This window comes from Marmota flaviventris, chromosome 11, assembly GCF_047511675.1.
Source record: "Marmota flaviventris isolate mMarFla1 chromosome 11, mMarFla1.hap1, whole genome shotgun sequence".
NCBI classification, from domain to species: Eukaryota; Metazoa; Chordata; class Mammalia; order Rodentia; family Sciuridae; genus Marmota; species Marmota flaviventris.
The window spans coordinates 96,646,478-96,672,520 of record NC_092508.1 but is presented as its reverse complement, the minus strand read 5'-3'; the positions used below and the strand labels follow the sequence as shown (position 1 = coordinate 96,672,520).

Genomic DNA, 26,043 nt, shown 5'->3' with positions numbered 1-26,043 from the left:
TAACTGTCTGCCTGTTTTACTATGTATCTTATTCATCTGCTTCCTAGCTGCTGTGGAGTAAAAGCGGCTTCGTTGAGCTGCACCCCTTTGCCATGATGTTTCTGCCTGCCCACAGACCTCAAAGCAATGAAGCCAATTGACCATGGTCTGAAACCTCTCAAAACCATGAGCCAAATTAACCTAACTCCTTCAATTCATTTTGTTCCATCTGCCGAGATATGGAACACCTATAAACACTTAAAATGAAGCTGGGCAAGTGGAACATGCCTATATTCCCAGCAACTCAGGTGGCTGAAGCAGAATTACAGAACTGAAGCCAACCTCAGAATCTTAGGAAGCGACCCTGGGTTCAATCCCCAGTCAAAACAAAACAAAATCTTAAAATGAGCAAAGAATACACTCCTTATGGTAATGCTAAAACTATTTCTTTTAGCACTATTGTTTGGGGAAAATAGGTAGGTAATTGGCGGGGGCGGGGGGGGGGGTGCGGGCAGGTACCAGGGACTGAACCCAGGCGCACTTAACCACTGAGCCAAGTCTCCAGCCATTTTTTGAGACAGGGTCTCACTAGGTTGCTTATAGCCTAGCTAAATTGCTAAGGCTGGCTTTCAACTGGTGATCCTCCTGTCTCAGGCTCCCAAGCTACTGGGATTACAGGCATGTACTATCATGCCTGGAAAAATGTTAATTATTAGTGTTCAAGAGTATAAAATGGTACAAACTTTGCTGCATAAGTTACTTCTAAATATTATGTACATAACTGATACTTAATATAAGAAATGCATTCATGAAAATGTTTTCTAGAACTAGGCTGTCATTTTATTTCAAGGAATTCCAGTCACTGTATTTCAATTAACAGGTACTGTATTATCCCAGTACCCTATTTACAGGACGGTTTGTATTTGCTAATAATAAAGAATATATAAGCTCTCAATTATAATTTCCAACCTATTCTAATGCAATCTGTGTCAATTTTGTTGTAATATTTGCAGGCTTGAAAATCCGGGACTTAACTGGTTGATTATATCAGGCATTTTGTTACAGCTGAATAACACACCTGGTTACAAAAACAGAGGCAAAGAACAATTTTTACCCATTATGATTTATTCTCTACAATACTTCATTAAAGAGTTCAATGATTTGCACTCAGAAGTTATATAGCCAAGAGGCAACCAAGTGTAATACAAAGAATTGGTCTGAAGTCTTTGCACTGAAGGCCATACAGTCTCTTGCTTTAGGGAAATAAGAACGAAAATAAACAAACAGAACAGATAGCTCCCTAGGCTCCAGAAATCTCAATAGAAAATAACATTAACAGTTAGTGAAATTGTAGATGTTAACATATCATGGAAAACATATCTTGTGCAAAAATTAACACCCAAGACTTCATTTGTATAGATGATTTTTATTATAAACAGTAAAATATATATAACATTTCAACTACAAACCTTTCATGTGGAAAGGGTCTCTAACATGAGTTGTTTTAATATTATAAGCGAAAAAGTTTAAGAACCTCACAGTGGAAACAATCCAACACTGACAAACTCTAATGATCAGACATCCTCTTTCAATGTAAAATAAGGACAATTCATAATTACAGAGAATGTCCTAGCTGTGGGTATTATGAGACAAGCCAACTTTCCAGACCAAAAGGCACTCACAGCTAGGGATGAAACAAACTCTGAACCAAGCCGGTGAAGTCCAGCTGGTTCCGTTAACAGTGGTTACCATGCTATTCAGCTCCAGCAGCCCAAGGACAAAGGAAACACTGGGCAGGAAACACTCCCTCTTCTCTACCACCCACGTACTCGTAGGTACTGGCCACCCTCTTCACTGCTTTGGTCAAACGTGTGGAAGGCAGTTCAATTCATTTGGAGCTGTCCACCTCCCTATGCAAAGCTGCCATGTGGATGACCCAGACTAAGTCTATTTTCCTGAAAGCCACCTGCCACAGATTTCCATGAGGCCATCCTGACCCATACACTTCCAGACCGCTTCCTGACTAGCTCCCCATCCAGATGGACACCAGCAGTGTCCATTCCTTACAGGACACTACAGTTTCCCTTGGCCAACTCTCAAGTTCCCTTGACAAGGCAAGAGGAACCTAGCTTTCCCATTGCTGGACTTCTTTGGGTGCATGAGGGAATGTTCAGGGAGTAAGGCTTCTTCACTCCAGAAACCACTGAGCCCACTTCAGTGTGATGCTGGGCTTCACCAGCCTGATTCTTGTGCACTGATTTTTTTCCCCATTTCTTGGGTTTTTAAATTTTCTGTTCATTTTCTTAAATGGCAGGTATCCTATCCTACCCTCAATAAAATAAAATAAAATAAAATTCATATTATACATTGGGGAAGACAAATAGGGCAACATTTCTACAAGAAAAATAGGCTTGAGGAGCATGGCACTGTAAATGCTTGCATGACCAGTCTCAGGGGTGAAAGTTTAGCACCAATTTTTTTTGCTTTTTTTAAATCTTTAGAAATTAAACACAACTTTTAACATAGAACACTTGAACAGTAATGAGTGTAGCCCTATGTATCAATACTGTTGTACAAACTGGAGGTGGGTGGCTTAGTCCAGAGCTGACCACCCTGACATCAATCCATGGCACCTAAGAGTAACTGTCATCACATCTGTTTGTAACAAGACATTTATTATCCTCAGCAGTAGGAAATCATAAACCAAACCCTTACCCTTCATTTACATTGCAGGGGGAATGTGATAGGCCATGGGAACCTAGCACAGCAGTGAGGGGAAAGCAGCTTGGGCACCCTGATGTCCCCCATGTCTTCCCCACATATTCCAGGTCCTTGCCAGCAGCACAAACCTGCTCCCTTACCCATTCCTGCCCAGGAACTCAAAGGTGATGCCTTGAACAACATCCCTTCTTAGATTGTGCCCCTGCTCCCCCTCCCCTATTCCTGGCAGAAGGACTTGAATAGTCACCTTTTTTGGAAAGCCACACCATCACCACATAAACTCTTAAAAAAATAAATTAAATCAAAACATGTGTTCACTGGGTTGACACCCAATCCATTTAAGAGTTCTCTAAGCATGTTGTTGAATACCAGTGTATAGTCCTCAGGATCCTTTTTTCCAGCTGGCCACCTCTTCCTGTAAATCACTTTAGCAGTGCCTTTGCGACAATGCATTCAAAGAATCTCCCAAGTTCTATGAATTTTGCCACCAAATAAGTGAAGAGGCAAGGGGGAGGAAAACTTGCTGATGGCTATTTGAAAATCAGCAATAGGAAAGGGAAATGTCACATGGAAGTTTAAATGACCCAGAAAAAAATGAGTGGTTTGGAAATTTGCCCTCCTGGGTTGAAGATTCCCATAGTAGGCAAGATTAAAGATTCACCTTGTTTAATTACACAGCTTTGTTCTAGAGTCCTATAAAGGACTGAAACACCAACAGTCTTCCCACTTCAGGCAAACTAGAAAAAGGAACTCCACTGCTTAAAAGTCCCTCGGGATGTCTGCCTGAAAAGAAAACCACTCAGAGACCCTGGATTCTCTCCTATGACAATGTGCCCTCTGACAGCCCCAAACCCATTGCCTGTTTGCACATCTATGCTTCCAAGAACCTACATCCAGCTGTGTAGGCACTGCTACCAATAGAGGAGTGAGGTAGCCAGGTGGTGAGGAAGAGGTCTCTCCTTTCATGCCTGCACGAAGTGATGACACCGGGACCTCCAGGGACATCTCCACTCCATTCCTCAGCAGGCTACATCACAGAGCTCTGTTCAATACCAGCAGACTTGATGCAGGGAGAGTGCCGGAAAATCCAACTGAGAGTGGGATGAGAATTAAAACCTTCACGACTTATTGAGCAATGGGATCTGCAACGCCATCCAAAGGGCTTCCGATCTTGATATGGGTCTCTATCCAGGAGCCTCAAAGGACTCGTGGTGCCCATGCTCAACCCTAATATGGCGTCCACTTACGAAGCATGGAGGTTGTGATCAACTCTTGGTATGCAATAAACTGGAAGTTTAAAAAAAGGAATTTAAAACAACCTAAAAATGTTTCTTGTTGGTCTCCGTTGCCCAGACTGCCAGGGGAATACACCTATTGATCTGGGGAGGCTGTGGGGGTGTGTGTGGGGTAAGCCTCCATGGATCATCAATTCCGACTTCCAGGGTGTGACCAATAACACATGCGGCAAATCACCAGACCAGGGTCTTCTGAACCCACACAGTAATTTTCACTAGTCATGGAGGAGCCCCAATCCAACGGAACCCCATATTGAGGAAAGGCTGAGATAAGGCTTGGGCCCCTCAAGTTCTGTTTCATTCAATTAACCCCACACCCCCTCAGTCAGTGGGGGGCAGACTTGGCAACGGAAGCTAGCATCATAAAATGGTGCAGTAATAGAAGTAACTGGACCAGGAAGAGGAGGCATCTGCTCCAATGATGTCATAGCCATTGGTGGCCACAGGGGGGTGGGACTGGTCATGCAGCCGTGTGTCAGGAGTAATGATTGTAGAGGGGCGGGGCATGAAGAGTGCCATTCTGGAAACAGTGCTGTCGAGAAGCAATATACTCTGCGTAACTGATTGTCACCTTCTCACTTCGGTACCTGTATAAGGAAACAGGCAAGGGTATTAGGAACTCTAAACAACTCCTTTTGTAAAATCACTCAGCAGAGAAAACCAAAAGCTTATTCCACATTTTGAAAGAATAAAATGGAAGACCAAGAGCAATCTTACTTACAGAAAATGAAAGACGGCACAAGAAAACAATGTTGTTATTACAAATGAACAAGATGAAAAAGCACAATCACAATTCACCCCTGAGAATGTACTTCAGCACATCCCACCTTTAAACGCTACATAAGCTTATCATCAGGCTGCTTGTAAGCAATTTGCTGCTGGGGTCTGAATGAAGAATTTCAAGATCAAATTACATGGGTGGTAGATTGGAAGACGGCTGCACCAAAATCCAGTGTAAACTGCATATCTACTTTCATGTTAAAATGAGATCAATTGGACAGAAGTGCAACCTCAATTTGCAGAAGAGCAACAAACAAGTTATAACTAAAAGGGGCACAATTACCTAATTCTGGGTCAAATTCTGGTGAAGCAGATTAAAGGATCCTTGGGCTATATGGGACAGGTCTCAATCCCCAGATGAATATGCCATATCACAGGGTTATCAGAACAGAATTCATAGCACTTTGGCTTTGCTCTGGAAAGAGCCATGAGTCAAGATGCGAAGCATGGGGTGTTACAAACCTATGGAGCCTACTACAGACCACAGGAGCTGGGTGTGACAATCCTTACCCAGAGCCATCTCTTTCCCACTGTAATCACTCCTCCACTGCAAGGTGATTATTCCTGAATTTTGACAGGGAAATGGCTGTTCAAATAAATTGTAATAATAATAGTAATAATGCTTTGTATTTGAAGAGTGTTTTTTTTTTTTAAATTTATTTATTTTTATTTTTTGGTGCTGGGGATTGAACCCAGGGCCTTGCACATGCTAAGCATGTGCTCTACCACTGAGCTATGCCCCCAGCCCCTTAATTTCTGGAATCCAAGGCATTTAAAAAAACTCTGGGTTATCTTCCAAACCTGTGAGGCTAGCATGATTATTCAGCATTATACAAATTAGGGGCCCAACAGAGGCCCTTAGACGCTAAACCTGTCAGTGCTTCCAATTACAATAAGGACGGGAAGAGAACTGACATCTATTGATCACCTATAATGTTGCCTGACCCTGGGCTAGAAATTCTCCATACATTACCTTACCACATCCTAAAACAATCCTACAGAATTATCATTCACATCTTACAGACAGGAAACAGGCTGAGAGAGGTGGAATAACTGGCCCAGGTCACATAGCTAGTAAGTGGTTGAGCTGGGATTCAGACCCCAAGACATGCATTCTAAACTAGGCAGCCTCCCCGCAGAAGTACATAGAAATACTGTTCCCAAAAGGGGCATCCTTTTAACTCTTTGTGAAAAGCGTTTCTGACTCTTTTGCATCCCCAGCCATCTGACTGCATGAGTGGATAAGAAGTAACCCCTCAGCTGGCCTTGGACTACTATACACTGGGAGCCTTCTCTCCTAACTTCAGCCTCCCAACCATGTGGGACCAAACAGATACCCTCAACTTGCTTGAGCCTGAACTATTTCCCAACCCCACAATCAGCTTAGCTACAGAGACACACAGAATGCTGGAGGAGTCTCTGTCTTTATTGCTACTGCTTCCCGAGAGCATCAACCTCACTCATTCATCTTTGGTTTAGGGATATTAGCAGAAAACACTTTTTTCTTCCCCTTTCCACCAAAAGTATCTTCTACCCGACCCCCACTACATGAAAATGGCAAGGAAAATAAGATATTGGCTTACCTGGTGAGTTTGATCGTTTTTCTGAATTCACTGGTAATTGGAGCCTTAAAGCCACCTTTCCTGAGCAAGGAGTCTATTGTCTGAATCTGATCCCAGTCTGAGGAAAAGAGAGGCCACACTGAGGTCAGTATACAACCAAACAAGAGTGTGACATACTCAAATATGGCCAGTGCAGAAGACAAACATGTTCAAGAAGCAGCAAATCTGCTGGAGCAGAGGAAGCCCTGGGCACTAGCCCATATACTTAGAGCCCCATATGCTTCACTAATTGTCCAGTGGAGACTCTGATACAGGATGGCCATAATGGTTGTTCCCACACACCCTAATTCTGAGTCCTTCCTGTCAGGTTACCCCAGCATAACTATCAAGGAATAAACTCAGTCTCATGCTGTTAGCCTCATGCTTGTAACTAGGGCCTCTTTATGGAAAGAGGAGGACTTTTTGTTTTGAGACAGGGTCTCACTATGTTGCCCAAGCTGGCCTTTAACTCCCGGATTCAAGTGATCTACCTGCCCCAGCTTCCTAAGCAGTTGGGACTACAGGTGGACATCACTGTGCCCATTAGGAAAGGGGGATTTAAATTTTGCAGCTTATATTCCTATCAGAGTAGCCTTTCTTCAGTTTAACTATTTCTTTTTTTTGGTGTGGGGGGCATACAAGGGATTTAACTTAGGAACACTCAACCACTGAGCCACATCTCCAGCCCTATTTTGTATTTTGTTTAGAGACAGGGTCTCACTGAGTTACTTAGCGCCTCGCTCTCACTGAGGCTGGCTTTGAACCTGCAATCCTCTTGTTTAAGCCTCCCAAACCACTGGGATTACAGGCGTGGGCTATTGCGCCTGGCCAGTTTGATGATTTTTATGAGTCCTATTTTCTAAGAAAGAGAACTGGCAGCAGGAAGGAAAATGTTCCCTTAGGAAGGATGGAAAAGTTGTTCACACATACATTGTTGAATTATTTTTGCAAAATTTTTAACAGACAAAAACCAAATACATCAAATTAAAAAACAAAACCCCCAAATTACTATATAAGATATCCCCAATTTTTTATTTTCTCAATCAACTTTTAATTATTTACCTAATCATTCTAATCTTACTAAAAAACACTTCTGGTGTGCCTCCTTATACAGAGGGTATTAGACTTATGTCCTCACATAGGTAGTTAAAAGGTTCCTTTTTAATGCCACATCCCCATTGCTTTCAAAAAAAAATTTAAACACAACCACAATGGTAACCAACAAGGCAATCGCTTCCGTATAATTAGTTCATTAATATACTTAACTGGATATTTTTCTCTATTCCAGGTTCACACCCAACCAATACCGTGTTTCACATTTTATTTTCAAAAACAGACTAATTCCAAGAAAGAAAGAAAACTGGGTTACATATCACAGAAAGCACAAGCAACAATTAAAGGCATTCTTCTAGATATTCTTTTAAAGAGAAAACCTGCCCAACCTACTTCCTACCTTTGATGTTCCCATTTTAAGAACTCATTAACTACTGAGTTCTTTAAAAATAATAAGGAGTATGTATGTTTTGCCCTTTGCCAAGTTAACAAATAAATAATGACTCATGATCAAAAGTTCAATACCCACTGATACAGGCAACTTCCCTTTATAACGAACTCTATATAATGTGGTCAGGTTGACTTCAAAGGAAGTGTTTAAACAAGCAGGTAAGTGAGGAAAGCATCTCCCCTTTTCTTTTTCCCAGCTCCTGCACCTTTTTTGGGAGTATGCCCCTATCCTATAGGAATCTGACAGGCATCAAGAAGAAAGGCATTCATTCTTAGTGGCAGTTGGGCTGAAAAGATGACCCACTTCACTTTCCTGCCTTTGAGCTGGCACAGCTGTGAATGGTGCTAACTGCTAAATGCCCATTCGTCCAACTCACCTTGTTCCTTAGCAACCTCAGGTAAATATGTGGCTGTGCGTTTGACACCTTTTTCATTGATGAATTCAATTCGAATCCCATGGACCCCTACCTATAGAAAAACACAATCAAGTAAATGGCATTTACTTATTCTAATGGAACTTTAGTCACCCACATATAAATCAACACATTCCTGATCTGCTTGACTCTTCTTCCCAGAGAACTTCTTGCTTTCCATGACTAACTCTTTCAGGTATACAGGCCACATCAAAATAAAAGCTATATTTCAAGAGCTGCCAAGAGGAATCTGGAATATTTTCTATTTGGTTATCCCATTCATTCATTCTTTCTTTTTTTAAAGATTGAACTAAGGGCTTTTTTTTTTTTGCCACCTTTTTTTCATTTTGCCATTGAACTTGTGATTCTCTTGCCTTGGGCTCCCAAGTGGCTGGGATTGCAGGTATGCACCACTGTGCCTGGCTATTATTTCTTATTAGATGTGGAAGGAGGAGGTAGAACAGAGTGGGAAAAGTCAGTCTTTCTTTCCTTATTTACTTATTCATATCTCAGCTGTACGGGGGACAATTCAGGAGCATTCTACCACTGAGCTTCACCTCCAGCCAATTTTTATTTTTTGAGATAGGGTCTTGCTAAATTGCCCAGATTGGACTCAAACTTTAGATCCTCTGCCTCAGCCTCCCAAGTCACTGGGACTACAGGTATGTGCCACTGTGTCCAGCAGAAGAAAGCCTTTACATTTACATTTCCTCTTACTCCTAATTGAGCAGCACTTTTTCTGTCACCTATGTTGCCCATATTTGGTTCCATACTCAGCTTTCACATTCTTAGACCCTCTCAATAAAGGAGATACATTACCATGTACTAACCCGAACCCAAATGCAACGAGAGATGCAGAGTTCCAAATGCGGCTGTTCTCACCTCCCAGTCCAGGTAATCACTGGCATCCTCAAAGTTAGTAAGGAGGGAGACAGAGCAGAAAAGTTTAGGCAGCTCCTCTCGGGTCAGGGGGGGAAATCGGCTGTCCTTAAGTGCACTGGAGGGGGATAGAAAACATAAGTGAGGTTGCTCTGGAGTTGAGAGACATTACATGCCACAGAGCTCACATAGTCATGAATCCTGACACATACAGACAGCATCTACCATCCATCAATATTAATATGTTAATATTAGCTGTCTATATAGGAATTGATAGTGACTCACCAGATAAAGTTCCTTACATTTTCTGTTTACCAAAAAAGGAATGCTTAAAATGTATCACTTAGAAGAATGGAAGTCAGGCAATTTGTTTCCAATTCTAGACAATTTGTATACAGTTCTTAATGCCCAGTGTCATTACCTGGTTAACGTATATTCCCTGAGTCCTGAATGAAGATTCATGGCTGAGAAAGTCCCGATGCAGCCACGAAGACGCTTGTCCCGCCCTGTCTTCCACGTCACAAAGAGGGGACTAAAAAAAAAAAAAAAAAACCAAAAAACATTGTCCAGCCCCAAATTAATCATGGATAATGTTTCTTTCTGTTACTGCCCAAAAGCATTTTCTGAACTGCCAGTTACCTGGAGAACTCTGGCTTTCTGTAAGCTGTTCAGTTCTGGCTAGAAACAGAAAACTTTCCTGAAGAAAGGCTCTCTGAACAACCTTTCCTATACTCCAAACTGAGAGTTTCCACTCACTCTGACAAATTTATGGGCTATTTTCCTCTTCTTTGCCCAGAATTCAACTTTTCCTTCTAATTCTCCATATTCTCTCCTCATGTACTCTCTTTTTATGGGTAGCCACATCACCCAGCCCCATCTTTCATAATGATACACCTTTCTCTGCATCCTCTTGGCCTCCTTTATTTGCAAGAATTCTCTGCAAGCCCGTGTTGTTCCCATAATTATAACTGCCCCTGGCAACTACAATTTTTTCCTGTTCATAAATTTTCAGAAAAGAAAATGCCTTCTCAAGAAAGCTTTTTATTAACAGAAGTTCCTTTTTTGTTCCTAGGCCAAAGCTTTTATCAGATTGATTGTGAAGATTTTTTTTGTGTGTGTGATCCCTTCACATTCTGAAGGCTATTACCTCTTTAGACTATTGAGTTAATCGCTTCTCAAATGCAACCTGAATGTTTAGTTATCTACTTCTTTGATCATTGTTACAAAGGATTCCAGTAGATTTTCCACCATTTCCTTCCAATAAAGCACCTGCACAGTATCAGACAAAGCTACTATCCTCAAACCTACTCAAAACCTTCTCAATACCTCTACTACCCACAGGGTAAAAATACAGAACCTGAAGCTCTGAACTAAATCCTACACTTGAGGCTACCAATCCCAAATTCCTTTCCTATACAGGACACCTATATCTTAACCAGGATTAGGATCTGCACCTGTTCAGATTGGTTTTCTTTTTTTGGTACTGGGGATTGAGCTCAGGGGCACTCAACCACTGAGCCACATCCCACCCTATTTGGTATTTTATTTAGAGATAGGGTCTCACCGAGTTGCTTAGCGCCTCACTGTTGCTGAGACTGGCTGTGAACTTGCGATCCTCTTGCCTCAGTCTCCCAAGCCACTAGGATTACAGGAATGAATGCACTACTGCACCCTGGCTCCCTCGGGAGTTTCCTGATCATAGTACCTTATGGCAAGACATCCCTAAAAAGTCAGCACATTTTTTTTCTCCACATTTCCTCACTCTGATTCATATACAGGAGTAACTACTATTTCTCTCTGTGTGATTCACCAACTCAATGACCAGCCTCCTGAGGGCAAGACCCTTTTCTTTATACCCCCCACCCCAACTTGCTGCCCAGAGCTCTGTACAGCCTTAGCATGGCATTAAAAGTTGAGACATGATCTTATATTAATGAATGCTCCAAAAGCACTCCCTAAAAACAAAAATCCAAAAGCACTGGTGCTTTTCAAAGTTAGCTCAGAGCTGCTTGCTTGTTCATTCATTCATTCTTTTTTTTCCTTTGTGGTTTTGGGAATCAAACCCAGGACCTCATGCATGCTAGGCACGTACTCTATTACTGAGCTATACCTCAGCCCAGCTATTTCCAGTTTTGAGAGAGAAGACAGCAGTATGAGTTTATTCCTGTTTATTTGTACTTTAGAAATACTGCTCATTAACCAGGCATAGTGGTGCAAGCCTGTAATCCCAGCAACTCAGGAGGCCAAGGCAGGAGGATTCCAAATTTGAAACCAGGCTCAGAAACTTACTGAGGCTCTAAGCAACTTAGTAAGATCCTGTCTCAAAAAATAAAAAGATTGAGGATATGGCTCAGTGGTTAAGCATCCCTGGGTTCAATACCTGGTACCTGCCCCCGAAATAATAAAGTAAGTAAGTAAGTAAATGCACACAACACACTCACAGCTCATTGAAATCATGGACACCTTTAGAGGTCTTAGAACAAACAATAGCCCTGAAGTAAAATCCAGTAAAGCTGATTCTGAGTTTCCCTGATGGGATGTCAGTGGCCCTATAGGATACTGTGATATTGTAGATGATACAGTGGAGGTGTCCCTTATTAAGAACATTAGCTTTCAATGAATGAGAGCTCCTAGATTCCTGCCTGGCCCACAGACAGTCCCAATTCACTTGGACTTTAACAGGATGGTATGATGATGTCACTTTTCTATGCAAAAGGTTAAATGACTACCCACTGCCACATGAACAGAAAAGTCAAGATTGAAATGCCTCTGATTTCCAGAACATTACTGTAACAATAAACTTAAACCTACTTCAAATACAACATAGCCTCTTTCCATTACTGAATCCACTAATTGTTCTAAATAGTATCTGGACATTTCTCATCACTCCCCTTTACTCAAATGGTGTTGCAGTTTTTTTTAAGCAGCAGACACTCTATAAAGAAAATGACCTCAGAAGATCCCATCATCCCCTCCTTAGTGTCCCCTGCACCTAATTTACTCACTAGGGGTCATTGGTGAATCTAGGAAGTCGTGGCTGTGGGAAGCCATAGAGGTGACAGTAGAGTACGTCAAAGCAATAGCAGCACATCTCTGCAGTCACCACCAGATTCTTAGTGGTGTTGGCAGTTCCATTGGGCCGGGGAAGAGGGCTCAGCGCTCCCGATGCGGGATTCATTCGTGTGATGGGAGAGTTTCCAGGTCCCAGAGTTAAGTCCGACACATTCTCCCGTCCACTGCTGCTGTCCACATGCTGGTGGTTTTGGAGAGGTCCTGAACTAGAGCCGGGGACAGTTGTGGACTGGTTCCCGTGACTATGAGTTCCACTTCCAGATAATTTGGGCTTCTTGACCCCACAACAGCCAGCTGCCAACTTGGGCTCAAGTGGAGGAACACAGCGTCTTTTTCCCATCCTGATTTGGTGCTCGTGGTCTGGAATACTGCAGAATCCTAACCCAAAAGAAAACAGTTAAGTACAAATTTGAATGGTTAAAAGAAGAGAACAAAAGAGTCCACATGGGCCAGGTAAGAGTTATCAAATTCTCTTTTCCACCTGCCTCCAGGACGTATGGTCAATAAGGTTTATAGACCAAGAGGGCTAGAAGAGACCTTGAGTTCTAGATCACAGACCTCTAAATTTTTCCTAAAGTAGTTCTATTAAGTTTATGGCCACCAAGGACAGCGGCAGGAAATAAGCTGCTCCCTCTTTCTTAGGACACCCCAGGGCAGAAGAGCAGAGCCATCATGCACATGCTGAGGATGAGAACATTTCAAGAACAACTGCAAGACCGCCCCTAACCGTCAGGCTTAGGTTGCTTTCTCTACCTTTTTCAGAGGCTCCAAATTGAACCATCCTAATTTTAAAGAACTTCAGAGGAACTTTCAGGCTTTTCCTTGTTAACCACATCCTTTTAGCATTTTTCTCATCACTAACTTAAATCTGTGTAATTTCAGTCTCAGACAAGAGTGAAGATGAAAAGCTATTAGCTGTCATTCTGAAAAATGCACACCCTCTAACACAAGGCTCCCACCTGTTTGTCTACACAGCTTTCCCTTATTAACCCCTCCCTCATTTTCTTTGGTTCCCCTCTGAACTCTCTCCAATTTCTATACATCTCTATCCTTTCAAGACCATATTAAAAAAAAAAACCAAAAATCAAAAAACAAACAAAAAAACCCCCTTGCAACCTACTGGAAACCTTTATTTACACAAATGACCCAAGCTTCACAGTCCTTTTGTGAGGTAGCCATTTCTGCCCTGTCATAGCCAGGCAAAGAGATACGAAGCCACCCAGTTTAACAAAATGCAGCATCACATAGACTAGGGGACCAGGGCATCCCATCTGATGATGTGAGGGGAGGAAGGAATGTATTTCTACTAAAATTTTTTTCCCTTAAAAAGCGAAAGGTCCTTTTTCTGTTGTCTGAAAAGTAACAACCTTAAGCAGAATCAGAAAAATAAATCCTAGGTATTTCAATGTTGATAACAACGGAGTTTGTAAAATTCTGAGGACTTCAGAAAATTATAGTTTCTTCTCAAGTCCTTTTATTTGTTATTGCTTTAGCCATATACATTTGTATTTTCTCTGAAATTTGGACATGTATCACATAACTTTTTTTATTTTAAGTTGTAGATTACAGACACAAAACCTTTATTTATTTTTATGTGGTGCTAAGGATCAAACCCAGTGCCTCACATGTGTTAAGCAAGTGTTGTACTGAACCACTGAGTACAACCCCAGCCCATGTTTTTGAGACAGTGATCTCTTGTTGCTCAGGCTAACCTTGAACTCCTGGGCTTGAACAATCCTCCTGCCTCAACCTCCAGAGTAATTGGAACTCTCTGGCCGTAACTGTCTCTTCTTTCATTTTTATTTATTTATTTATTATTTTGTGGTCTGGGAGTGGAACCTAAGGCTTTACACATACTAGGCAAGACTCTACCAATGAGTTACACCTCCAGTCGCAATGGCTTATCTTTTTTTTTTTTTTTAAATACTGGGAGTTGAATTCAGCACTTTACCATTAAGCTACAACCTGTCATTTTTAGTTTTTATTTTGAGACAGGATCTCACTAAGATGCCAAGGCTGGCCTCAAACTTGTGATCCTCTTGCCTCAGCCTCCCAAATTACTGGGATTACAGGCATGAGTCACCACACCCGGCCCACAACTGTCTTTTTAGGCACTGCTCTACAACATACAATTTTGGTTATAAATTCTACAACCTTTAAAATTAGATAGCTACATATCCATTTGCAATGACATTGTTTCTACACAAGCAATTTGTCACTTTAGGCTAAGGGAATATAAAAATTTTATAATTATTCATGACAAAATACACAGCTAGGGCAACTCTGAGATGAAAGCTGCCTGTAGCTAAGGAATAACGACTTGTATACTTCAATGTCTGGCTTGAAACAGGTGCTGCTGCTTCTTTTTTTTGGTACTGGGATTGAACCTAGAGGTGCTTTTGCCCCAAACTAGATTCCCACTCTGTTTTATTTTGAGACAGGGTCTTGCTAAATTGCTGAGGCTGGCCTCAATCTTTCAATTCTCTTGCCTCAGCCTCCCAAGTCACTGGGATTATAGGTATGTACCAGTGCAAATGGCTCAGGTTTGAGAAATCCCTATGTACTTGATATTCTGAGCATGAATGTCATTGTCTTATATAGCCGAAAGGGAGCAGAATGTCTTGGTTTAAAATGCTGCCTCCAAACTAAGTGAAGTGCACACCTCTCCATTTTTTTTTTTTTTTTTTGTACTAGGAATTCAACCCAGGTGTGCTTTACCATTAAGCTACATCCACAGCCTTTTAAATTTGAGACAGGGTCTTATTAAGTCACTGAAGGCCTTGCTGAGTTGCTGGGGCTAGCCATGAACTTTTAATCCTCCTGCCAAATTGCTGGGATCACAGGTGCATACCACTCTGCACTGGGCTGTAGCGGGTGCCTATAATCCCAGTGACTCAAGAGCCTGAGGCAGGAGGAGCACAGGTCAAGCCAGCCTAGGCAACTCACTAAGATTTTATCTCAAAATAATAAGGGTCAGGGATGTAGCTCAGGCTACATCAGTGGAAGACTGCTTGCTAGCATGAGTAAGGCCCTGGATTCAATCCCTAGTACCTCAAGGGAAAAAAAGAAAAAAAAAGCTGCCTCCTCCAGAGCCAGATAGTCTGAATTCAAATCCTACTTCCTCCACAACTAATTTTTCTCAGAATCAGTTTTCTCAAAATAGGAATAACAATAATAATTGCTGCCTGGGGTTGACAGAATTAAATGTGATGTGTGGATGTGTGTGTGTGTATGCCATGAAGTAGTACCTGGCTCATGTTAAAAATTTAATCATTCCATTATTTCCTAGGAGAGCAACTCCTAAGACAGCAAGGACTTGGCTATGCACTCAAGGCTTACAGCAGTGTTTACAAGAAACACAGGATTCAGCTAGGATATCAGACTCCTCTAACCTTTCAGGAAGGTAGACAATTCTGCCTCATTTTATAGAGGCAGAATCTCAGGATCAGTAAGCAAGAAAACCAAGTCACACTGCCACTAAGAGGCAGAGTTAGGACTTGGACTTCAAGGCCTAGGTCTTCTCACCAAGACACACGGAAGAATGAAACCGCCAATTAATATTCATTCGATTAAAAAAAAGTAGATTCTAGGGTACACTAAAAACTAATCTAATGGTTTACAGCAACTTGTCAACAAAAAGGGATCAGGGAAAAAACAACAACATTAAAACCTCAAGCCCAAAGACAACACCTCGGACATAACCCAGAATACTCTTAAATACCCACACAGGAGCCCTGTCATTTGAGTCCATAATGGATGTCACAGGTCTGAATTCTCACTACCTTATATGTAATTGTGGGCTGAGGGTTTAGGAAACATGTTAGATGAAGGACTATCCACAGAAAGCTAGCATTCATTAAGGTAAACAGGGCCCCAACGCTCTGCCTCTAGAGCCCCAGAATGCTAAGAATCAAGGAGAAGGGATGAAAACAGTCTCATTACACCAAATCACAGGAGGGAAAAGTCAAATGTCACTAGATGATGGCAATAATTCAGGTATTCCTTAACTGGTGATAACAGCTCCCCCACTGAACAATACAGGAGACTTTCAAAGCATTCTGGTGCAGATGAGTTAACATCTGCCTACAACTCACATGCAATCAATAATATGCAGCAAGCATGATGACAACTGATACCCAGTGTTTACATTTACCAATTTCCCCACACCCTTCCAAAATATAATTAAATTTTTTTTTTTATTGTAGATGGGCAAAATACCTTTATTTATTTTTTTGTGGTGCTGAGGATTGAACTCAGTGCCTCATACGTGCAAGGCAAGCGTTCTACCACTGAGCCACAACCCCAATCCCCCCAAATATACTTTGACATGGACAGAACCAACCAAAATCTTGTGGCTGTTTAGGCCAAGGCATTTCTCTGGTAGGTGGCTGAGCAAACAAATTGAAAATCTCATATGAGGCCCTGGGTTTGATCCTCAGCACCACATAAAGATAAATAAATAAAAAATAAAGGTATCATGTACAGCTACAACTACAAAAATAAAATATTAGAGGCCAGGCACAGTGGTGCATACTTATAATCCCAACAGCTTGGGAGGCTGAGGCAGGAGGATCTCAAATCCAAAGCCAGCCTCAGCAAAAGCAAGGCATTAAGCAACCCAGTGAGACCCTGTCTCTAAACAAAATACAAAATAGGGCTGGGGATGGGGCACAGTTCAATCCCTGGTACCTGCCCCCCTGCCAAAAACCAACAACAAAAACATTAGAAAGCCAGTGTGGCGACACACCCCTGTAATTCCAACAGATGGTAAAGCTTAAATGGGAGGATCAAATTCAAAGTGAGCCTCAACAACTTAGTGAGATCTTGTCTCAAAACAAAAAATAAAAAGGGCTGGCAATGTGGTTCAGTAGTAAAGCAACCCTGAGTTCAATCCCTAGCGCGAATTTCTTGGTCTAGGAGTGTAGCTCAGCAGTACAGCATTTGCCCAGAATATGAAAGGCCCTGGATTTACACCCCAGCATTGGGGGTGGGGGCAGCAGCGGCGGCATTTCTTTAAAAATGTATTTTATATATTTAAACCTAAAGAAAATATGACCAATCCATCTATTTCATTTATGCTCAATATATATTATCCACTCTCTTCACCTTTGCGCCTACTACTAGCTAATACTGAAGGCAGCGTCTTTTTTTTTTTTTTTTTTTGAATCGAGAATTAAATCCAGGGGTGCTTAATCACTGAGCCACATCCCCAGCTCCCTGTCACCTTTTAAAAACATTTTATTTACAGACAGGGCCTTGCTAAGTTGCTGAGGCTGGCTTTGAACTTGTGATCCTCCTGCCTCAGCCTCCCAAGCCACTGGGATTACAGGTATTCTCCAGTGCCTGATATCAGCAACTGATATTTTACTTATCAACCATTATAAGCAAATATCAACTAAAGTACAGATAAAGAATATACATTGGACTAGGTGCTGATGATAAATAACATCAACTGTTAACTACCAATTTTATCAAAATGTTCTCTTTAGGTTTGAAACTCTTCCAATCCAATAAAGTAGACATCTCATTCCAATAAAGTTCTAGACTCAGCTCCAGGTACTAATAAGGATCAACAGATACTCTGATCACGAGGTGCTGTGAATTTTAGCAGCTTAGCCGTAAGTTTCTGAGAATACAGCTTCTGTAACTGCAGAGCAATACCATTTTAATAGCACAGGCTAACCATCTATCTGACCAGCTACAAACAAACTCTACTGAATGGCATAACCTATCTCTTCCAAAACTGACATGTGAAACTGCTCTTACCCTTCTCCAAATTTCATAAAAACTACCAATGATGGTACTTTGATCATAGTATGAGTTACTGTAGAGTTGATTCCTTTGCAATAAGTGGTCTCAGGCATAATAATTTTTGTTTGGTTAAAACATACATCAAACTCTTAATTAAAGCACACACTATGGCAACTCATCCAAGGCCTTTGGGCTGGGTCACTTGCAGTGCTAAGTTCCAGGGTCACTTACTTCAAAAGCCAGAGCAGTCATCTCCTTTTTCTGCTGTACATTCACTTTAGAATTATCAGTGAGAACACATGAGTTAAAACTGGTTTTCTACCACATGGAAGCAATACCCTTATTTCAACAAAAAGCAGGGGTAAATAATAGAATCCACTTTTTTACCTCTTAACCTTGCAAATGCCACTTCGTGATTCCTTCTTTGGTTCTGTGGATAACTGAGCAGTTCTCTGCTGGTCAGCTTACAATGCTACTTAGAAATTCCAACCAGCAGTGACTTCGTCTCCCTGAGCATGAGAGGCCAGTGGCATCTGTGTTTTCTCTTTCACAACACCTAACACTGTTGCCTATATATAGTACAGACAATAACAACAAATTGCTGATTATCACTAACGATCTTCTCGTAATTTAATAATCATTTAAGTTTGCATTAAAAAAACCCAACAAACTGCTGTGCTCAGTGGTGCATGCCTGTAATCCCAGCAGCTAGGAGGCTGAGGCAGGAATATAATGAGTTCAAAGTCAGCCTCAGCAATAGTGAAGCACTAAGCAACTCAGTGAGACCCTGTCTAAATAAAATACAGAATAGGACTGGGGATGTGGCTCAGTGGTCAAGTGGCCCTGAGTACAGTCCTGGTACAAAAAAAAAAAAAAAAACTTACACTTGTTTTGATTCCCCTGTGAACTGACTATGGAGTGACTCTGTGTATGTGATTGAATCACACCCTCAGATTCAAGAGGCACTTTTAAAAGCATCAATTCTCTTTTTTTCCATGTTTTTATTAGTGTATTAAATATAATAATGGGTTTCATTTTATGTAAGTAGCTATTCTTATCAACAATGTCAGCTCTATTCAGTCCAAACCAAGGGACAGTTTAATAATTAATTATTCACAGCAAAATGGATAGACAATGTGGATAATTCATTCTAAAAATTAGGTCAGCCACCACCTAAATGCACTTCTTGGTTCAATTTATATCAGTAACTGTCATCTTTGCTAAAAGGCACCAGTAACTGGTGAGTTCTGTACCTGGCCTCAGGTGTCACTTATATCAGGTGGCTCAAGGCCTTCTTTTGACAGATTGTAAAATGTAAACTGCATTTGAGAAGAATTCTTTTTCCTTTTAGAATAAAGAGGCACTTCAAAAGTGACCCAATGGAGTGTTTATTTTCCTGGGTGGCAATTTATGAATTCAGGGATTAACAGTGATCACTTCTCATAAATTGTTAATGTTAACAAACAAGGCATCGAGACCAGTACTGAGACATCATGTAGGGATGCCCTGATTGACACGGTTGGCTGGGCAGAGAGGCCTCTCTCCCTCCATGTGGATCCCTTATAAGGCTATTAAGCCCACTGAAAAATACAAACTATTGTCCTTCCAGAGCAGCTCCCATCTTCAGAGGACAGAGCCAAAGCTTTATGGTGACAATATAATTGCCAACTCTGCCAAATTCTGATGTGTAAAATCTGAGTGCAAACTCAGGCAAGCTGTCAAATCTCCGTGAACCTGCCATGGCAAAGGGCTATTTGTGAGCATTCAGAGAGTAACACATGGAAAGAACCTGGCAATCTTTTGGCACATAACTACAATTTGTTAAGTGTCTGCTAGTTCTAATACTACTACTATCCCTAAAAATAAAAGTAGAATTAGTTGGGCACAGTGGCTCACACCTGTAATCCCAGTGGCTCGGGAGGCTGAGGCAGGAGGATCATGAGTTCAAAGCCAGCCTCAGAAAAAGCGAGGTGCCAGGCAACTCAGTGAGACCCTGTCTCTAAGTAAAACAAAAATAGGGCTGGGGATGTGGCTCAGTGGCTGAGTGCCTCTTGAGTTCAATCCTTGGTACCTAAAAAAAGTAGAATTATAAAAATAACAAAGGTCTGAGAGATCTGAGTTCTTATCATTTCTAGAAAAGTAAATACTCTCATAATATGATTTTATTAACTACCTTTTAGTCTAAAAGAATATATTATTATTATTATTATTATTATTATTATTATTATTATTATTTTTGGTACTGGGGATTGAACTCAGACACCAAGCTGGCAAGAAACAGTATATCATTAACATGGGATTATTATTTAAATGTCCTTGATGTTTCTACTCTTTGAAAGGCAATGACTTATAATGTATCATCCACTTTTTGAAACTTGTAACAATTCTATTCTAGCTGGGCATGGTGGTACACACCTGCCTGTGGTCCCAGTAATTCAAGAGGTTAAGGCAAGAGGATCACAAACTCAAGGTGGGACCTGGCAATTTAGGGAGACACTATCTTAAAAAAAAAAAAATAAAAATCTAAAAGTGTCCTTATTTAAGGCTATACACTAAAAAGAAATTATACTTGATAAATAGACTATTACTGTGGACCTCTTGATGCCCACTGAATACTAAGAAAATACTCTGCCAAAGTAATTACATTTCAATAATCCAATTAAAATATCTAGAGAAGTCTAGAAGAGGAAAAAAAAATCTACCTTCACCCAAATCTACATTTATCTTTTTGTTTGGGGTGGGGGGCACTAATGATTGAACCCATGGGGTGCTTTACCACTCAGCCACATCCCCAGCCCCCCAGCCCCGCTTTTGAGACAGCATCTTGCTAAGTTGTTTAGGGTCTATTTTTTTTTTTTTTTTGGTGGTGCTGGAATTGAACCCAGGGCCTTGTGCACACAAGGCAAGCACTCCACCAACTGAGCCACATCCCCAGCCCTGCTTTAGGTCTCACTAAATTGCTGAGGCTGGTTTCAAACTTGCCATCCTCCTGCTTCAGCCTCTCAAATTGCTGAAAATTACAGGGATGCGCCACCACACCTGGCTACATTCACCTTTTAAAGACAACCCTCAAAACACGAACTCATAAAGATTTGAGAGTGAGGAAAAGGCAAAGAAAAAAAGGGTCTTTGCATTTCATTATTTAGAATCAAAACATCTGCTAAAATCAAGCCTTTCTCAGACAGAATAGGCTGTAGTTTCCTTTGTGACAGAGAGTCAGGTTGAAATTCAATTTAATAATTACATGATAGGCACTGATATAGCACCTAAGCTATAATTCTGGCCTACTTATGGAACTAGTCCAGAAAATAGATGAAAAACCCACATACATTCTGGTAACCATTCCAACTAATCATTTCTGTAAAATTTTGTCATACACATACATACACTGGTGCATGAATATTTTCCACCACAAAAGACAGATCTACCTAAATAATTACTTTTAAAAATTTATATATATATTAAAAATACACCGGGGGCTGGGGATGTGGCTCAAGCGGTAGCGCGCTCGCCTGGCATGCATGCGGCCGAGGTTCGATCCTCAGCACCACATACAAACAAAGATGTTGTGTCTGCCGAGAATTAAAAAATAGAAATTAAAAAATTCTCTCTCTCTCTCTCCCACTCTTTCTAAAAAAAAAAAACACCGGGCTGGGGATACAGTTCAGTTGGTTGAGTGCTTGCCTTGCATGCACAAGGCCCTGGGTTCAATCCCCAGCACCACAAAAAAAAAAAAAAAAAAAAAGGCACAAAACTACACATTTCACATCAACCTCGATTAAAGGAAAAAACCTGAAATACAGTAGTTAAAACTTTTGTTTTTAGCCCACTCTCTCCTTTCTATGTGAGCTATAATAAAATGCCAGATCTTTCTGGGCCTCAGTTCTTTCATTTGTAAAATGAAAACATTTGTCCCCCGCCTTCCTCACAGAGGGGTTGGCAGGCTCTGATGAGATGCAAAGCACTCTGAAAAACTCTCTTCCAAGTGTTAGTGTACTGTCATTAGTAGAAAAAAATGATTCTCATCCTGCTGATTATACAACCCAAACTCTCACAAGTGCTAGGCAAAGTTCTCACAGCTACATCTCCAGTCCCCACAATACTGCCAGCAGTAATATATTTTTTCCCAGAACTTTATTTAAAGTTCACAAAGAATTAAAATTATTTTCCAATCTGTGATGGGACTTTCAAGAAAAAAGTATCACCATAGCAAATTTAGAGCAAAATGTTCCAAAAATTTATAAAGATTAAAAGTATTATGAACAAGAACCAAAAATTGATCCGGAACTTCATCAACCTCTGAGTCAACTAATCCGAGAATTAAGACAACCTCTTTTGTCTTTAAAAGTGAATAATTAAGGGAACTGGGCATGTCGGTGCACATCTGTAATCCCAGTGACTCAGGAAGCTGAGGCAGGAGGATAGAAAGTTCAAGGCCAGTCTCAGCAATTTAATGAGGCCCTAAGCATCTTAACAAGAGCCTGTCTCAAATAAAAAGGGCTGGGGATGTGGCTTAGTGGTGAAGTACCCCTGGGTTCAATCCCCTGTACTAATAAATAAGTATTAAGTAAATTTGGAAAGGGATTAAACTAGAAATGAAAATATAATGCTCCACTACCATCTAGGTCACTCTAGCGGGTTTATGAAAAATAAACTTGTCTTTGCACATTTACGTTACTTTTAAAAAGATTAAATAGAAAAACTTCATGGAATAGAGAAATACAAGAAAACAAAATACACCTACACCAAAATTCAAACACAGGCTTAAAACCAAAACCAGCAACAAAATTCCACTTTAAATATGTCCAAGGTAATACTCACTGAAAACAGAAAGTCTGTATTGTCAGAGGAACAGCTACAACAAAGGAGGGGAGCTACTCTGTCTCTGGAATGAATTTTCTTCCTTCCAATTCCATTCCTTCTTCCTGTACCTAAGATGGAAATACAAGTGGAATGAATACACAAAATCCAGGTAGTACAGAGTCAGTTTTTTTGAGAAATTACAACACAACAGAGCAATTTCTGGAAAAAGAAAACAGCAGGAGAACAGGCTCTCCTTACATTTAAACATTTCAAACACTAAATACTATGCAGCAACAACAGTCCTATATCTTCAATCACCTCATCCTGAGCGTCATCACCATGGGAGGACACTGAGGATCAAAGGCTGCATTGCACTCCAACATGAGACACACATTAAAACTTCCCCCACCACCAATTTAGGTCAAAACTTGCTCTCAGGTCAGGAAATACCATTTCGAGATTCTGCAATGGTTTCTGAATATAAATATACTCTCAAATCCTCTGCAAAAAGTACCGAATAATTACTGAACAACGACGTGTCAGGGTCAGGGACCTAAAGGCAGACCATCTTGTTACACTAGAACAATATGGTAAGTGTTGGTAAGAGTCATTCATCCTCTTAGTCTTGCATAGATCTGTTCATAACCTCTTCACCAACTCTCCCCATTCTCCAGCAACAGAGAATTTAGCTATTCCCAAAGATGTAAACAGAAGGATCCAGGCCCCACCCACTCTATCCTAGGAGAGGGCAGTGAAAAAGGATAGGCCCAGAGGGATAAGGGTGAAGGAACATGGCAAAGAGAGGAAGGAGTTCAGATCAGGACAGGGAATGGAGGAGGGCAAGGAATGAAGGGCAAAATCCACAGCCCGAGAAGGAGAGACAGAAAACCCAAAGTGTGTAAGGTAGAGGGATAGTGGAAAGGGGGATGACGGGATGAATGTGGAAGGAGGAACTTCGGTGGGGTTGGAAAAAAAGGAGAAGAGGAAGAGAAAAGCGCGCGTGAAGAGTTAAGCAAGAAAAGAACGAAGACAGTGTGGGGAAAGGAGAGGCCGGAGCGGGGAGGGGCAAAGCAGGCAGGGGGGAAAGGTGAAAAGGTAAGGCAAAAGGATGTGGGGCAGAGGACTACCGGGCGCTGGGGGAGTTGGGGAGACCAAAGAGTGACGGGTAGAGCAGCTTGGGCCGAGCCGCGGGGGTGGAATCCAGACGCCGGGCGGGGGAGGGGGCGGCGGGCCCGTGGGTGGGGGCCGCCAGGCGGCGCCGGAGACCACCAAACTTTACACAGACCCGACACTGTTTCCTGGAGGGAGTGCAGAAACAGCTGCGGCTGGAGCTTTGCCTCGCGGCCCGGGCAGGGGCGACCGCCCATCCGCTCCCTGACACTGACTCACGACCCCCTGCCCTCGGCGGGGACTCGCGGCCCGAGGCTCCGCCTGCCTCCCAGCTCCGCGCCTGGGAGCCCCTCCCCCACGCTGCCCCGGGATCCTCGCTCCAGGACCCCGGGGACCCACTCGCGGTCCCTCCGCCCGCCCCAACAGAAGCAGGCCCGGGGAATCCGGCGACGACGGCCCAGGGAAGGCCTGGACCGGCAGCGAGGGAGGAGGAGGGCGCGGCGCACTCCGACTTTCCCACCTTTTCTCCTGGCCCAGACGCGGCCGGGGCGGACGGGACCTCTCGCGCTCTGCCTCCTCCTCCTCCTGCTTCATGGAGCCATGCGCCTGGGTGGGGGCTCCCGAGAGAAGCGGGCCGGCGGGCTGGCCGGACGCGAGGCGCAGACCGGGCGGGGCGAAGGAGGTCGGCGAGCGGGCGAAGGAAGAAACGGCGGGGCGGCGGCGGCAGCCGGGAAGAATTGGAGGTATTTCCCGGGCGGCTGGAGGACTGAGTCGAGCCGGGACCCAAGTCCTCCGGTATCCCAGCAGCCACCGGAGGCAGTGAGGTAATGGAGGAAGAATGTAGGGAGTCCTCCACTGGACCGCCCGCCCTCTAGCGAACCCTGGAGAACCAGAGAGACCAGAGCTCCGCCTCAGTCCTGTCACGTGACCGTAATCCGCTCAGGGTATTGGCTGGCGTGGACTACAGTGTTCAATTTGGGAAGCTGCTTTCCATTTGTGGAGCTGAGTCCTAGGTAGTTGGGATAAAGAGGAACACCAGGGAAGACAAGAGAAGGCCGACGTCCCCGGCGGGGCGCGAAGCTGGCGGAGCTGGGTGCCCGGCTGTCGGGCTTGCCCGCGCGGTGCACGCCGGGCTGCCCGGCTAGGCCAGAGAGAGCGGAGCACGCCGGGAACCGTAGTCCGGGCCGGGCGAGCGACGTAGTCCGAGGCGCTGCCGGCCCAGGTGCTGGGCTCGCGCGGCTGACCCAGGTGCTGCAGCCTGGCTGCCCGGCCCTCTCCCAGAAAACTGAGCTGCCAACGACTTTTGTCCTCAAACGCCCACGCTCACGTCACCTCACCTGACCCGACCCGACCGCAGCCTTCTAAAGCAGCCCGGAAGAAGCAGCTCAGACCAGTCTCAAATCAAGCCGATGACACCAGGACAGGCCCTCAGGATGCCAGCCACTCGCACCTGGCCTACCTAGACTCCTGATGCGCTGGATTAGGGCAGGCTTTCCCTGCAGCGCTCACTCCCGTCACGAGTCCATCTCTTCCATCCCCTGAAACCCCAGCTAGAGATGACCTCAGTGGGATACCCACTGTACTGGATTATTCAGTAGGCCAACTAAGCACATTCTTCAGTACTAGCAGTGCAAGGCCCTCAAAAAGAACAGCATGCAAAAGAAAACAATTGGATTTGCAGTAAATAATTTTAATTCCAGATGTGTTTTGTTTATTCGTTTGTGTATGTGTGCCGAGGGTTGAACCCAGGGCCTGGTGCATGCTAAGTATGTGTTTATTGCTGAGCTACATTCCCAGCCACAGCATTTTATATTTTAAATTACAGATGGGATAGCACAAAAAGTTTCACTTCTGCCCTGTTTCCTCACCCTAACAGTTCCAAATAGATTGGGTCCTGTAGCAAAGACAAACCCTGTTTTAAAGCAATGTCTGCCTTGTTAAAAAAGTACTCAAGCACACAGACTGTTTTGTGGGGTTTTTTTTTTTTTTTTTTTGCTTTACTGTTGATGTATAAAGGCATCTTAACATGTTTGTCTTCAAAGACCAAAGAAAAGTATCTAGTAAAAAATGTAAATCATAACTAACAGTGAAGCTTTCCAGCAAAACCCTTCTGCTCTAGAATGCATAATGTATGTA

General features: G+C 42.7%; 1 protein-coding gene across 6 annotated transcripts; it reads right to left on the bottom strand.

Annotated features, from left to right (window-relative positions):
* Window positions 1-1,083: 1,083 nt before the first annotated feature.
* Ammecr1l (AMMECR1 like) lies at window positions 1,084-24,513 on the bottom strand. 6 transcript variants are annotated; one of them, XM_027936825.3, is made up of 8 exons: window positions 24,428-24,513; window positions 22,816-22,925; window positions 12,177-12,621; window positions 9,593-9,703; window positions 9,175-9,289; window positions 8,257-8,347; window positions 6,359-6,455; window positions 1,084-4,582 (listed from the first exon to the last, which is right to left on the bottom strand). In XM_027936825.3, the coding sequence occupies exons 3-8, from the start codon at window positions 12,581-12,583 to the stop codon at window positions 4,471-4,473; spliced, it is 933 nt and encodes a 310-aa protein (XP_027792626.1). In that variant the 5' UTR covers window positions 12,584-12,621; window positions 22,816-22,925; window positions 24,428-24,513; the 3' UTR covers window positions 1,084-4,470. The 6 variants fall into 6 exon arrangements, with proteins under 6 accessions (XP_027792626.1, XP_071475351.1, XP_071475349.1 ...); XM_071619250.1 differs by lacking the exon at window positions 24,428-24,513 and adding an exon at window positions 23,925-23,964; XM_071619248.1 differs by lacking the exon at window positions 24,428-24,513 and adding an exon at window positions 23,116-23,742.
* Between the last annotated feature and the right edge of the window lie 1,530 nt (window positions 24,514-26,043).

Excerpts from the sequence above, each read along its gene's own strand:
- Ammecr1l (XM_027936825.3), bottom strand. The coding sequence starts at position 12,583 with ATGGGAAAAAGACGCTGTGTTCCTCCACTTGAGCCCAAGTTGGCAGCT. Across the intron at positions 9,704-12,176 it reads AGATTCACCAATGACCCCTA|TCCCCTCTTTGTGACGTGGA; the intron begins GTGAGTAAATTA and ends TTTTTTTTTTAG. Across the intron at positions 8,348-9,174 it reads GTGATTACCTGGACTGGGAG|GTAGGGGTCCATGGGATTCG; the intron begins GTGAGAACAGCC and ends GTTTTTCTATAG.